This window comes from Onychomys torridus, chromosome 7 (genome assembly GCF_903995425.1).
Source record: "Onychomys torridus chromosome 7, mOncTor1.1, whole genome shotgun sequence".
Taxonomy (NCBI): domain Eukaryota; kingdom Metazoa; phylum Chordata; class Mammalia; order Rodentia; family Cricetidae; genus Onychomys; species Onychomys torridus.
Genome location: NC_050449.1, coordinates 38,668,407 through 38,683,847, shown reverse-complemented (window position 1 = coordinate 38,683,847; position 15,441 = coordinate 38,668,407). Strand labels below are relative to the sequence as shown.

General features: G+C 50.4%; 2 protein-coding genes across 2 annotated transcripts in view; one reads left to right on the top strand and one right to left on the bottom strand.

The window, feature by feature from the left end:
- Il10ra (interleukin 10 receptor subunit alpha) overlaps positions 1–8,233 on the top strand; it is a 15,073-nt gene extending 6,840 nt beyond the window's left edge. Inside the window, exons 6-7 of the mRNA XM_036191617.1 lie at positions 962–1,080; positions 4,475–8,233. Of these exons, the coding sequence (XP_036047510.1) occupies positions 962–1,080; positions 4,475–5,386 (1,031 nt within the window). The 3' untranslated portion in view covers positions 5,387–8,233. The remainder of the gene's footprint in view (positions 1–961; positions 1,081–4,474) is intronic.
- A 2,942-nt stretch (positions 8,234–11,175) lies between these two features.
- The window catches only part of Smim35 (small integral membrane protein 35), a 66,923-nt gene continuing 62,657 nt past the window's right edge, over positions 11,176–15,441 (bottom strand). The window contains exon 5 of the mRNA XM_036193334.1: positions 11,176–11,976. The gene's annotated coding sequence lies outside the window, so the exon portion shown is untranslated. The remainder of the gene's footprint in view (positions 11,977–15,441) is intronic.

Sequence of the window (15,441 nt, the reverse complement as noted above, 5' to 3'; positions counted from 1 at the left end):
TGGTCCTGTTTGGGGCTGTTCCTCCTCAGGGCCCTTGTGGGAAGGGCTCCTCCCTGCCCCAAGTATCCCAGAAGAAGCAATGCTGAGCTGGCTCCTTGACGGAGCTGCTGGAGTCAGCAAAAATCTGTTCTGGGCCCTCAGCCAGGGGCCCAGGGCGCTTTCCCAGATGGCTCTCAAGTGTAGAAGTTGTGTCGCCCTTGGGAGCCTTTCAATCTGCTGACTTCCCAAAGGGATCCACAGCTAGCAACCCATGGCAGCTAATTCAAGGGTCCACATTGTACCCGGGGTATGCCCTGTCCAGCAAACACGAAGGGGACTCTTCATAGATTAGTAATACATTTCAATGCAGCTCATTGTCATGAAAGTCCCAGCGCAGAATAAGTCACCAAGTGTATGCTGGCCGGCCGCTTTAAGTGCTGCTGGCATTTTCAACATCCAGGTTTGTCTGAATATCAGCTTTGTTGCTTACACATAACCTTGGTCAAGTGAACTTAGTGTCCCCGGGCCTCAGGATCTCAACATGTAAAATGGGGTGATGCTGGTGTTAGCCTCCTGAGAGAGTTCCTAGGGTCTAGGAATGCAAGTGAGATGTCTGACATCCCTCCTGAGGTGGTACTGTGATTCTCCCACCGTGTACATGGACAGTGGGACTCAGATGGATTCATTATTTTCTCCACAGTCCCACAGCTAGTAAGAGGTACAGCTGGGATCTGAATCCAGGCACAGCTGCCTCAGTCTCCACGCTTACCTTGCCATCGTGGTAGGCGGCTAGAGGCAGAGCCAATGTGCTACTGAAGGAACTGGTGATGGCTGAATGTTTCTAGGAACTTAGATACCTCTAGGGTGACCCACCCCCGTAGGGATGACCCGGAGCCATTCACTGAGTATGTCCTGCTCATAGCCAAGGGATCTCTGGGGACTGTGTCTTATGTGCCACAAACACATCTTTCTGGATCTGCAGATTTCACTGTGACCAACCTCAGCATTCTCTTCACATCTATCCTGATACTCAGCGGAGTCCTGGTCTGCCTAGCTCTCCAGCACTACATCCGGCGCCCTGGGAAGTTACCTGCAGTCCTGGTGAGTGCTCTGTCCTTCCTACATTCCTGGTCAGGGCACGCTCATCCAGCAATGTAGCGGGTGAGCAAACACTAAACCCAGTCTGGGGAACAGGACCTCCGAGTAGCCCCGAGACCGCGTGCACACGCAGGTGCACACACACTGAGTCAGCACAGTTTTGTCATCTTCACAATGGCTGTGGACCAGCCACTGTGCATCATGAACTGGTCCTGGCTATTATCCTCATTTTATCAGTGAGGACCGAGAGGTTGCTTGCACAGGGTCACACAGTTGGAAGGAGATGCAAGGGAGGCTTTGCATCATCCTATCCCTGTGCTGCTGAAGGATGAGTCTCCACAAGACAGAAAGAAGGGCACAGAGGAGAGGAAGCAGTGTGGAGAACTGATTCAGAGAGGAAAGGGCTCCAGGGGAGGCCAGAACCTCTTTCCCCTCTCAGATGGAGGCGTGTGTAGCAAGCCAGCCTCTAGAAGCCATCCTACAAGAATGAGTAGCAATCTCCAAACCTCTGCTTGTCCCTGGCCTGGCCTCAGGCTCTGTCAGCCCCTGGACCCTGGATAACATATGCACTATTCATGTATGATAGATGGCTGCAGATATATATATATATGGACCTAGTTGGACAAGCACTGGGAAGGGAAATCTATAGAGGATTCTTGGAGTCTCTAGGAAAGATAAGGACACAGAGAGAGAGAGAGAGAGAGAGAGAGAGAGAGAGAGAGAGAGGAGAAAAGTGAATGTGTGTGTGTGTGTGTGTGTGTGTGTGTGTGTGTGTGTGTGTGTGTGTAAGGATGGGATGGCCTGGCCTTTGCCTAGACAAGAACACAACCGGTAAAGAACTACGAGAATGAGACGGGAGAGCCTGCCCTTTCGGCTCTCAAGGGTTTGCTGGTTCTTCTTCTGTCTAGCTGAAGTTTGGCCTCATCTCTCTCTGTACTCCTGTGTTCCACAGGCACTTTAGCTCATACTCTGTGCAGGGGGCCAGCCGTCCCCACGCTGGTGGCTTGGGGCTGAATGAACCACACTACTGAGCCCGGCCCTGTGGAAGTGGAAGAAGGTAGCCCTGTGCCTGGAGAGGGTCAAGGAGGGGTGGTGTTTGAGCTAGCTACAGAGCATCCTCCCTGCTTGCATGTTCTGTCAGGGAGGAAACTGACTAATGTGGCCTCCAGGGGTTCCTGGGACTTGATACGAGCCAGAGCCAGCCAGGTGTGAAAGGCCACTTTAATGTAAAGCCATGAAATAGGCAGAGATTAGAGATTACCAAATGCCCAGAAATGACAGGTGGCTGCTTGTTGATTCCTTCTGAACCTGTGAGTCACAGCCTTGCTGTTCCCTTGAGAGCTTTTCTCCTTGGATTTAAATAGCCACTTCCACTTAACAGTGCTCCTGCCTGTGGGGCTAACTCATGTGTGAGAAGCCCTGGCCCACTCCTGAATTTACTCTGAACCATCTGCTGATTTGAGCTGAGCATCACACAGGTCACTGAAGTCGGTTCTATTAAGCAAGCTGGGGACCTCAAATCCAGATAGCTGTGTATGACTCCAGGTTTGTCCTTTGTTGCTGGTGACTCCAGGCATATCATCTAACCTCTCTGAGCTTTGGGCTTCTCCTCTCACACATAGGGTAATGATATTCCTATAGACTAGCCAGGGGGTGCAGTTCAACTCAGCATGTACCTATTGAGTGTCTTCTACGTAACCTGAATGGTCACAGTAACAGGGCATGACCAAGAGGAATTGCATTGGGGTCATTAAGTGTGGAGGAAATGAGGTGCAGCAGAGTCAGTCGGTCAGTCAGTCAACAAACCCGACTCATTCCAGCTCAACTTAGGCCCTTAGAGTGATGAATAAGATGGTTCCTGCCTCTAGAGTTCATATTATAGTATCTTAATTAGAGTTTCCATGGCTGCAGTGGAAGGCCATGACCAAAATGCAAGTTGTGGAGGAAAGGGTTCATTTGGCCTACACTTCCACGTTGCTGTTCATCACTGCAGGAAGCCAGGGCACTAATTCAAACAGGGCAGGATCCCAGAGGCAGGAGCTGATGCAGAGGCCATGGAGAAACACAGCTTACTGGCTTGCTCCCCACAGCTTGCTCAGCCTGCTTTCTTATAGGACCCAGGGACGGCACCACCCACAATGGACTGGGCCCTCCCCCATCAATCACTAATAAAGACTATGCCTTACAGCTACATCTTATGGAGGCATTTTCTCAATTAAGGTTCCCTCCTTTCAGATAACTCTAATTTAGGTGTCCAGTTGGCATAAGACCAGCCAGCACAGATAGGAACTAAGTTTAGGAAGAAGGAAGCAGCAGCTCAGCGTTGGTTTGGCCTGAGTGCTGCTGGCAAAGTCTCTCTGAAGAGGTGGTGTCTGAGCTGGACAAGGAGAAGGATACAGACATATGGAGTCCTAAGAGTATTCCTAGCAGCATAGTTAGCAGGTGCAAAGGTCCTGTGACAGGGCTGTTCTTGCCATGTTCAGGACAGGAAGGACACAATCGTGCACAGAGCAGAGGAACGAACTGAAAAGTGTCAGGTGACTTCCCCAGGACCCTTAGCAACTAAGGAGAGCAAGCCCTTGGCAGCAAGCTACAAAATTGAAAGGACAGCGGGATAGGAAGATGGGATGGGTGGGGGGGGGTGGGAGAAAATGGGAACGCACTGTGGTACACAGACACTTATTCTCTGTGACTCCAGCTTCGGTGACTCCCATGTGCTACACACATGGGTGCTTACTTAGCATCTACTTCTCACTTGGGGTCCTTGTCAAAATATTTTGAAGTACACTTCTGCATGGGCTTGGCTTTTCGAACCTCACCCAGATGGCAGAGAGCTTCATGAGTGGAGCATCTGAGAGCTTTCTCCAGTTTTGGCAAGACCCCATGACATCTGGCCCTGGGAACACTAGCTTCCTATACACCTGGCTGGGCCAAACCCTGACATACTCTTGGGAGAAAATTCTAATGTCAATACGAAGCTGGAGAGCACCATGCAGGCTGCCACACCTCTCTCACTGTATTAGTCTGTTGCTGTGGCAAAAGCCTGTGTCTGGCAGAAGCCGCTTGAGGGGGGGCAGGTTTTGTTTTGGCTCACGGTTTGAGGGTGCAAGGTCACCATGGCAGGGAAGGCTCCACAGAAGGAGCATGCGGCAGCTGGTCACATCGCTACCGTTGGGCAGCCGAGAGGTCAAGGCTGGTGCTCAGCTCACATTCTTGTCTTTATTCATCCCAGGACTCCAACCCATGGGATAGTGTCATATTCAGGGTAAGTCTCCTGAGCTCAGTTTAACTTTTTTCAGTACATCCTTACAGACATACTTTATGGGACCACATGGTGGTTCTCAATACAGTCACATTGAGTACGACAATCATCACACTCACCCTCCTCCCCTCCCAGGTCTTTGAGAAGTCCCACAACTTCTTCCCGGTCAACCCTCTCTGCCCAGAAACTCTCAACACTGTTCACATCCTGGATTTGGAGGCCTTCCGGAAGGTGTCACCAGAGCTGAGAGACTCAGATCTACACGGTAGCACTGACAGCGGCTTTGGCAGTGGCAAGCCATCACTGCAGACTGAAGAGTCCCAGTTTCTCCTCCCTGGCTCCCATCACCAGGTACAAGGGACGCTGGGAAAGGAAGAGCCTCCTGAGCTACGGGACAGCTGTGCTGACAATACAGACAGTGGGATCTGCCTGCAGGAACCCAGCTTACATTCCGGCATGGGGCCTGCCTGGAAGCAGCAGCTTGGATACACCAGTCAGGGCCAGGAGGACAGCGACATTAACTCAGCCCAGAGCTCTCCAGAGCAGCCTGAGGACACACAGAGTGGCTCTGCCTTGGGCCATGTCCACCTCCTAGAACCGGGAGTCCCGGAGGAGAAAGACCAAGTCGTGGTGGCGTCCCAGGGCTACCAGAAACAGACCAGATGGAAGGAAGAGGCAGCAGACCCAGCCGGACACTTGGACAAAGAGATTCCCTTGGCAGATGACTTTGACCCTGAACTTGGGGTGTGCCTACAGGCCGAGTTAGCTTGGCCTCCACCAGCTCTGGCCAAGGGTTATTTGAAACAGGAATCCCAAGGAATGACCCCGGTACCAGCAGGACCTCTAAGTAGGCAATGGAGTCAGCTGGCTGAAGGATGGTCACTCCTGGGTATGGTTAGCTGTGGAGACCTAGGCACAGAGAATTGGAATTTTGCCCATGAACTTGCCCCTCAGAACTATGGGGCAGCCCCTGGTGGCCTCCTGGCTAGCTTTGACTCTAAGCTGGCCACCCTGCCGCTGATCTCCAGCCTGCAGGTAGAAGAATGACCCTGGCTAAGGGTTCTTCGTATTCTAGCATGCCTGCTCTCCTGTCCGCACCAGGAGGTCCCAGGAGCCAAAGAAATGCGTAGGCCTTTTTCTACAGATCCACTGTGGCCGGCTAGCCAGGCCCCACAGGACAGGAAAAGGCCATCTTGCTGGGCTAGTGTCCAGTATGTGGGAGGTTGTGTTTGGTTCAACTGAGAGGGGCCCTGAAGATTCCAGCGGAGCTGGAGGGTAGACAGAGGCCTTACTCCTCAGGCCTGGGTCCTGGACCGGGAAGACCAGTGTTCGGGAGGAACCTCAGGGTTTCCTGGGTGTGGTGAGGTTTGCCAGGCTGATGTCTGAACAGCCTGGATGTCTATGGAGAAGTGGGAGAGGCTAGCCTCCTGCAGGGTATAGGGAGGGCCCAAGGAAGAAAGGAGGGAGCAGGAGCCATGTTGTCATGTAGAGATGCTCCCCAACTTGGACAGGGTACCTGTCACTGGTAGATCTTGAGGTACATACCACCCTGAATGTTCAGCCAGCTAATTCAGAACCATGGGGCAAAAGGGACTGAGACACAGAATCTGCACCTCCTGTGGGGTGTCTCTGCTATCCATCGGCAGACACCTCCCTCTTTTGACAAACACATCTGTGTCCCCCTGGGCTATCTGCAGTGGCCAAGCCATTACTCTTTGCTGCTCACTAGTGTGCTGACAGGCCAGACAAACTATGATTGTCTGTGTTAGCACACTACTCTTTAGGTAGCCTTTGGGCATAGACACTGGCCCAGCCTTAGGACTTACATATCTGCATTTGCTGCTAATTTTTAACTACAGACCCAGAGAACAGGGGGCTGGGCTGGCATCTCTGTGTTCAGCTGCATGATAGTGGACCAGCAGCTTCTTCAGGGGACTAAAATAAAGAATGAATCGTTAGGAAGATCCCTCATGCTAAATGTTAGCCAAGTTGGCCCTGTGGTAATACTTTAGGTCTTGCCTACCTCTGGGCTGGCAGGAAGTAGACTGTGGAACCTATCCGCCCACAGGTGGCTTCTGCCTCATGCCAAGGTCTCAGAGATCTTGCAGGAGTCTAGGGCCTTGTGCCAAATAGCTGCTAGTCACTAGAGCCCAGGGCTGGTCCCTGCTTCCCTCTACTGCGTTTGAGACCTATCTTCAAACAATGGCAGTTTGCAGCCCCTGAGTAAGAAAGCTGATCCCCTGGCAGGGCTCCTGATCCCCACCCAGTGCTGGTCCCTGAGCCCAGACTGTCTCTGAAGCTTTCCAAAAACAGACTGTGTGACCCAGGAAAGCCAGCCATGAGACTTGCCAGCCTGCCAAGAAGGTCATGATGCCAGTCTGGTACCAGAGCTCCTTCTGAAGTCGGGTGGACTCCTTGGGATTGCCTTGGAACCTTTATTTATTTATTTTGCTCACTTATTTATTGAAGAGGCAGCTTAGCACAGGGCTCGGGGTCTCTCAGGAGGTCTAATTTTGACTGCACTGTTTCTAGCTGTGTGACCTTGGGCAAGTCACATTTCCTCTTTGAGCCTCAGTTTTCCTGTCTGTATGTAAAACTTGAAAAGTTCCTGACACGCCCAGTCCCTAGGAGTGTGGAGTCCCGTTGAGAAAATGGACATGGCTGTGCCTGAAACAGTGAGTGAGTGGCGTGTGTTTTCATTCCAATAAATCGTCAGGTACTTTGGGAAAGCAATCAGATTTCTCATGGTAACTGCGGATAATTGGCGATGGTTATAAACAGGATGGACTTTAAGGAAATATGTCTGAGGACCTGGGCCCCCCCCCACAGGCCCAGCTTCAACGTTAACTGTGACTTTGGGAAAGGCACATAATCTCTCACCGTTTCTGATTCCCCAAAGGTGACATGAAAGTGATTGTTGTCATGATGAGATGTCATGAGGTTGGAGGAAGATCATGGATGAAAAGAGCTTACCGGGCTGCCCCACATCTGGCATCCCATGTGTGAACAGCTGTCAAGAGCTGTTAGGGCCAGAAAGGGAAATAGACTGTTTTTCTCAGAAACAGGTGAAAATGAAAGAGGTGCCCAGGGTGTTCTTTCAGAAGACTGAAAGGTACAAAGTGCACCCCAGTGTTTGGGATGTGAGTTCTGACAGTGTGGAACTAGCAAGACCCTCCCAGGAAGTAAGTGAGCCAGACTTGCAGACTCTGGACCTGCTCACCTTACCCTGAAGATGTGCCTGGCTGGTTCTATAGGCCAGAAGCCTCCAGAGTTCTGTTTTAAAGGCATTTTCTACAATGATTAGTGTGTGGGTTCGCACATCTCCCTGAACTCAACCGTGTGGATATTGCAAACCTAGGACCTGGCCCTGAGTCCTAGGTGTCTATGTGTCTGAGGAGATCACCAGGACACCTTGTCCCTTCCCTGATATTGTCCCTTCTCGTGTTCCTTCCCTATTCACTGAGAAAGGAGGCCTTCTGGAGAGACACCAGTCCCTCCCCCTGCAGAGAACTTGAACAGCACTGTGTATGTGTGTGCGACATGGGCATACTTCCACCCTGGGGACCTTCTGGCTGGTTCTGAGAAGAGAGATACAATGACCATTCTTTCCTGGAAATGGTGTTAGGGAAAAGCCCCTGAGGCAGGTGGGATGGAGCCTGAACATTGGATGTATAAAAGAGAAGAAGAAGTCACCATTGCAGAGAGTCAGTTCGGTCGGGAGAGAAAATGTGCGAAGCGGGCCTGCAGGACAGAATGGAGGCGGAGGTGGGCTGTGACTCTCAGTAGGCCTAGACCTGTCTGTCTGTAGGAGTGAGAGTCAGTTGGTTCCTCAGTGCAGCTAGGGCTTGTGGGGAGCCTAGAGGACTCTTCCAGGAAGCAGCTGATAGAATACTTCATTCTGGCTTCTCTGGAATTCAGATTGAAGTCCCCAACAGAAGGCCACGGATGGTCTTCAGCTGAGTACCTCCTTCAAGGGCTTTTCCAGACTGAGGAATGTGTGGTTCTGGGTTTCTGTGAGCTAATGGAACTTCCTCTTAGCAAAGAGAGAGGGGAAATGGGCTCACACTGACAGCAGGAAATTCTGTCAAACTGTGTTTTCCCAAATGTGTAAATAACATTGAGAGATCGCCTTACTCCCCACCATACCTCTATGCCCACCCCATACACACAGTAACAAAACATGCAGCCCTTTGAGAGGTCAGGTCACACACAGAGAGTCTGTCCTGTGCCTACACAATACTCAGCACCCCCAGAGGCTGGATACCACCCACAGAGCCCACATAACACCTGGTTCACAGGGTGAAAATTCTCAGAGCCCCTCATGTGAAGAGAAGAGAACCTGGGCTGTTTGTTGTCTGTCTGGGGATACACAGAAACCTTGATGGGCATGTCCAGGCAGCCGAGTATCGATGCTATCACCCCCACTGATAGGACACCCGATGCTGAGAAGCCTGACTCACTCGTTTCCTGCAGTGCTCATGGGTTTGAGGGTTTCTTTTGAAACAAACCCACAACTTAAAATTAAGTGTATTGCTATTAATGAGAAGGCCCATGGTGCCTCTTGTTGTCAGAGTGATCTGAAGTTCACTGGATTTCCCATAAATCTCCAAACAGGGTGCTGGGACTCTGTAAACACTGACGAGGAAGGACTAGGTAGGATGAAATTCGTGTTTTTAAAAGGTGACTCTGGCCAAGGCATAAGTCACTCAACAAAAGGAACTGGGCAAAAAACAGGGAGACCTTTATTGAAGCCAGCCATTTAATTTATGGTTTCATTTTCTGATTTGTTGTTGATGCTTTGTTGTGTGTGTGTGTGTGTGTGTGTGTGTGTGTGTGTGTGTGTGTGTGTAAGTAAGTCAGAGGAGAACCTGCTGTGTTAGTCTTTCCTTCTACCATACGGATTCCAGGGATGGAACTCAAATATCAGTCCTGGCCGCAAAGGGCCTTTACCCACTGAGCCACCTCACCAGCCTAGCATTTCATTTCTTCAACGGTTACCTATCACATGCCAGATGTGATATTCAGCCTTGGCTTCATGGTTATAAAGGCTTCATGTCTGGTTATAAAGATCAAGCAATTGAGTATTAACAAGTGTTAATAAGTGCCATGAAAGAAACTAGTACCCTGCACTAGGGATGAGGCTGGAAGTAGATAAGCAGGGTAGGAAGCTGTCTTCGCTCTGGCTGTAGGAGCACACAGCCAGGGGGCAGGGCTTTAACCAGAAGCTTGCAGGGTGGCTGGGAAGTCAAGGATCACAGTTCTAGCTCATCCAGCCCCCCTCCCCCCTTTTCCTTGTCTATAGGTAACTTGGAGCTACACCACCCATGATGGAAAGTTATCACTGGTCTCTTCCTTGTATGAAGACTCTAATCCAATCATGAGGCTTCATCCCCATGACCTCATCCAATAGCCTCCAAAAGGCCCCACCATCACATTAGGGGTTAGGACTTCACCACTGAGGCGGGGGTGGGGGTGGGACGACCAACCTTCAGTCTATAGAGATGCTTATACACATACATTGAGCAAGGGCAATGGGACTAGAGAAGAATGAACAAATTCAAAGGACTCTTCAAAGAAAGCCAGACAGGAGAACAGGCTGTGGACAAAGAAAGGGTCAAGTGTTAACTGCCACTTGAATCTGATGGAGAACAATGCATGACATGAGTATGGAAGGGAAAACATGGTGTGGTGGGGCAGAGGTGTTGGGGACCTGGGAGAAGCTGAACTTTGGCTCAATGGTAGTATTTCATGCAGAGGAAAGATATTTAAGTAGCTCTCAGGATGGGAGTGGTACTGGGTTAGAGCTCGGGGCTGGGGATTTTGAGGCAAGTGCTCTGTGTTCTCTGTGAGATTTGCATCGTGTGTAGATTTGTCATCATGGCATAGAGATGAGAAGACAGGTCTGGAGAGGGTTCCTGGCCATCTACAGCCCGTAAACTCAGGATAGTCACCAGACTCTTTATCTCTAGAAGAGCAGGCAGCCATCCTATTGGCCTCCAGTGTCCAGAACCATGCCTGAGCTTGGCATGTGTACTGAAGACCCCAGCCAGGAGCCTCAGGAATCTTCAGACAGCCACAGCCCCAAACCAGGGGGTGATGTAACAGCTAAGTGTTCCCTTTAGTGAACTACCCCAACTGCAGAGTCACGGACTCTGGAGTGGGCATGAGCAGGGAAGCGTAGACATAGTACTCCTTCCTTCCCTTCTTTCCCTTCACAATCAGCTCTTTAGAAGAGCAGTCCCATTTGCAGACTGCTACACTCTATACATAATATGCATGATGCATGTGCGAGCAGCATCCTGCAGCCCTGCAGCCTCCGGAACTTACCACTCCTCAACACACCAGCTCCCTTCTTTAGCCCTGTCCCATCTCCCCCCCCCCCATGAACTCATGGAGGGCCCCAACAACTCCTGCTTCCACAACTGCCAATCCACATTCATTTCTCCAGTGCCTTTAGAGGGGTGAAGTGGCTCACCCCTGCATGTCTCCAAGTTGGAGTCAGCATTTTCTTCTTAATTTCTATTGTCTCTACCGTTTCTCATATGACTCCAGCATCCCTTGCCACTGTCTAATCTTCCCTACTGTTGACTGAGCCAAAGGGCTGAAATGCAAATTTGGGCTTTGAATTTTACTTGTAAGATAACACTCAGAGCCTCTCTGCTCAGAAGGTCTCCAAAACCTCTGTCCTGGTTCCCGCCCCTTCTCATTTCGTCCCTTTCACATCCTCACTGCACCTCATCCCCAAAAGCTCTTCTTCCACTTTGCTGTTTCAAGGCCACCCACGTGTCCTCTGCAAAGTCCCCCTGCCCCCTCACCCCCCACCACTCAGACCCTGCGTGTGCTTCCAACATACGACTATGTGGCCATCCTGTGAGAATGAAATGGGAAGTGGGAAGTGGGAAATACCTTGTAGGTGCTAGGTACACTCCTGCTGGACGCATTGGAAAGAAGTGGAGTGTGTGACTCTGCTAAGTGGAGGTGGGAAGGCTCAGTCCGTGACAGGCCATTGAAGATCTGAACCCAGGATTCAAAGCTAGCAAAGAGTCAGCATAGGTAATAGAGCCAGTGCTGTATACCCTGCTATGGGGTGGAGCAAGGGGAGGAGGGTGAGCGTGTGGTATCTGTTCATTCAGGCTAACCAACTACCACAGCAAGGTCCACTAAGACTAATCAACTACCACAGCAAGGCTATTGGGAGTGGAGAGGCCCTAGGGGCATGCCCAGGGACTGGAAAGACTGCTTCTCTAAGTTCTAGGCATGAACTGTTCTTTGCAAATGAGTCTGTCTGGACCTCAGTCTTCTGATCTGTCAAATGGAGATAGTGTTGAAGCTGACCATGTCGTTCATTCTCTGGGTATACTGCTTCTACAGAAGGTCCTTTGGCAACCCTCCTTCCAGCTCCTTGACGGCAGGAACTCCTCTTGATGGAAGTCTGTGCCCTCTACACCCAGTCAACGGTAGTGCATAGTAATGAGCACCCAACAAACTTTTGGTGAATGCATGAATGAGTAGACCTTTTCCATTCATGTCAAAGGAGCGTCTGAATGCAGGTGAAAGCAGGTCAAGAAGCATCGAGATGATTATGTTGGTCATGGAAGACTGAGCAAAGCAGGTGCTTGGGAGACATTAGCCTGGACCTAGAAGAGAGAGAGAGAGAGCTAGAGGTAACTCTGAGTGAAAACTTGATTTCAGGTTGGCCATGCTCTCCTCTTAGTCACATGATTCTATGATCATTCCCTTCCCTCTTTCTTCAGCCTACAGTTCCTATGTGCTGTAGGACTTAGGGCTGCAGACCAAATAGGAGACCTAAGGCAAGAGAATACATCCAGGAGACAAGGCAAAGGGGCCTGAAAACATTCCGCATGCCTTCATCCACCCTTGGGGCAAACATTCACTGGGTACCCAGCATGCCAAACTTCCGGAGACTGTGTCAGGCAACTAGACATGATCCTCCTGGCTGGCTCAATTCTGTATGTGTGTGTGTGTGTACGCACACACACAGTGTCCATTCACCTCTCCCCCACCCTCACCCCAGCATGGTGGGAAAGAAGTTACCCACTGGGAAGTGGTCTCACAGCTGGAAGAAGCCTCAAAGTTTCCCATGGCAACCTTACATAAACAAGGTCCCTGGGACCCAAAGGATCTCAGCCCACAGTCTGTAAGGAGAAGGACTGGGCTTAGACTAGAAGATGAGAGACTTCTTCCATTTTCCACACACCTTCCTCCCAGCAGTCCTCTGCTTGTGCATGAGAAATCCTACCCAAGGCTTTGAGGAGGGGGAGCCAAGCCCATGACTCTGTAAAAGGGAGGGTAGGGATGTATGGGAGGGCGGGAAGGGCGGGGTCCACTATGGCCTCCAGCACAGCCCCCTTATTGTTTTGTTGGTTTGCTGTTCCTCTGGGCAGACAAAATATTTTCACTTCTGGTCCCCAAGTGTGAGAATTCACCAGGCCACTGGCTTCCTGTTTTGTATCAGCTTTTGCTCAAACATTGCCACTTCTAGCTGGGTTTTGCTCACTAAGCAGTTTTTAAAAATAAATTAATGATACTTCCATCTGCTCCTGTTTTGGCCTTCTCAAACCCCTAGAGCTTTGAAAGGAGCACCACGGATTGTGGTCTTCTGGGTCCTGTCACCTGACCCTACCCTACTGACACTGGCTTGGGGGCAAGGCCACACAGACTTGAAGAGATACTATGGCTTTGAGCATAGCTGAGGTTTGTCCCTTGGTAGAAAATCTCTCCATCTGTGTGCACCATTCTCTAGAAAGGTATGTGATCACACACACACACACACACACACACACACACACACACACACACACACACGACGTGGGGTGTGGATGAGGACAGGGAAGGAGAAGAGATGACAAGTGTGAGCATTAAGAGCACCAGGCATGGACCAGGCTTGGGGCAATGTGCAAGATGTCCCCAAGAGACTGAGGAACCCTTTCACTTGTTTCCTAAGAAGTTTCTGCCTGTGACCAAAAGCACACAAGGCACACCAGGGGACTAGAAGAGATATAAAGCTTAACTCTGCCTGCAGGAAGTGCTTGTGAAACCAGAGAGATAGGTTAATCTCCAGAGAGAATGGATTCCCCAAAGGGCCAGCCCAGTACCTGGAGTAGAGAAACTGACTGACTGACTGATTGACTGACTGACTGACTCACTGAATGAATGAATGAATGAATTAATGAATTAATTAATTAATTAATGCATTGAAATCATGAACTTAAGAGAGCCAGAGAGTATTTACAAGTAAAAATCAGAAGAGAACAGGAGCCATGAGTCTTAAAGAAGGCTCCTTGGTGATGTGATACAGGAGCCAGGATGTGGCAATTTGGAAATCAAAGAGAGAATAAAAAGTAAAAGGAAGACCAGGAAGTAGGTGAGTGAGAAGCTCAGAGCTGAGATCAAGCAGAAGAGCCCTGAGCCCTGAAAGGCTCACCCATCATTGTGAAGGGTTAGCATCTCACTGGAGGGAGAAGCCAGTTTTCTTGGAATCTAGACATCAGAGAGTAACTGCCCCTTGGCCTGATGCTCCAAGCCAGCAACCCAGGACTTAAGGAAGGTCAATCCTCACTCTACCCGAGTGTCTATTTCCCTAATCTCTGTTTCCCCACCTGTGAGGCTAAAGTGAGGCTGGGCACCCGGAGCCCCTGCCCTGGTCAGTCTGTGTCCAGCAGATGTGAGATTTGCCCTTCTGACACTGACTAGTTTAGGAGTGGTCCAGTTTTCAGTCCCTGCCAGATCTCTGCAAGCTGTGAGAAAACCGAATAGTAGGTAGAGTCCCAGACTCCTGGCATCTAGGGGACCTCAGCAGTCACCTTTTAACAGCCAGCTCCTAAATCCGAGTTGACACTTTATAGCATGCTTGCATCTTGTAACTATTTACCAAACAGCTAGAGTGTGCCCAGGCCACTGATATAAGAGATTAGTTATTTTTAATAGACAAGGTATGCATCAAGAGGAACCTTCAAGAAATAATCTTATCTTTTGCTTTCTCAGTGCTGAAATAGATGTTCAAATAAATGGTATGACCAGTGTGATGGCCGCACAGCACCATGGGACGGAATAAGAACTGGATCCCTTTATACAATGGCCAGTCTTTACCCTGATAAGCCCTGAGGTAAGACTATGTCCCTGAGGCCACAGATTCCACTCAGGCTCCAGTATAGCTGGTGAGGGCTGGGCAATCCTGAACAAAGCATGCTACCTCTCTGACTCCCTCAGTCTTCCTATGTGTAAAATGGGCCAATAATAATCTCTGTGTCACAGGGTGGCCACAAAGCTCAAAATGCAGAAGCATGCAAGAAAATGTGTAAACTGACCAGTTCTCCTCAGGATGCTAGGCATTCTTTTCCAGAATGAGGCTGCCCTCTGTTTCTTCTCCAGTCAATTCTAATCCATAGTAAGCTTATGTACTGTCCTTCACCTGAAGGGTTGCTAGAGAGCCCCGGCCACAAGAGTTGGGAAACAGGACATGGGAGGAAACCTGGTCATCTACAATAGAGCTCCAAATGAATGGTGTCTAGTCTTGAGTCCTGAGGTGAGACTCAGGAAAGACAAGAGTTGAGGTCCACAAAGTCTGGGAGCGGACAGGAGGGTTGGGGTACAGGAGAAGAGGATGTTCTAGACTGAGCACAGCCCTGGAAAGGGTACTAAATAGGAGCAGGGCAACACCGAGACTGCAGCCTGTAACCCTCAGCACAGCAGGTTCTCCAGGGGGTCCAGAAGGAACAGGGAGCAGGAAGGGGGACTAGGGAGGCCCTGGCATGGTGAAGGATCTGAGTGTCCAGTCAGTGCCCAGCCTCACAGACCTGTCGCTTGGTGTCTAGTGCATTTCTGAGAAAGCTAGAGCCTGCCCCTTCATAGCTTTCAACAGGGCACTCCTGGGGTGGAGCCACCGTCCGGGGCAAAGAAAAGTGCTATACCATGGACCCGCGGAAGCAAGGAAAACAAGTGGGGAGGGCCAGTAAAGGGAACACAGAGCGCGTGAGCGGGCTCAGAAAGAGGAAGCAATTCTCTCTCGCTTCTGCTTCTGGGCATGGGAAATACCCACTGTTCTCCCAGTCTGCAGCAGATGTCCTTGTCCCTCACCTGAA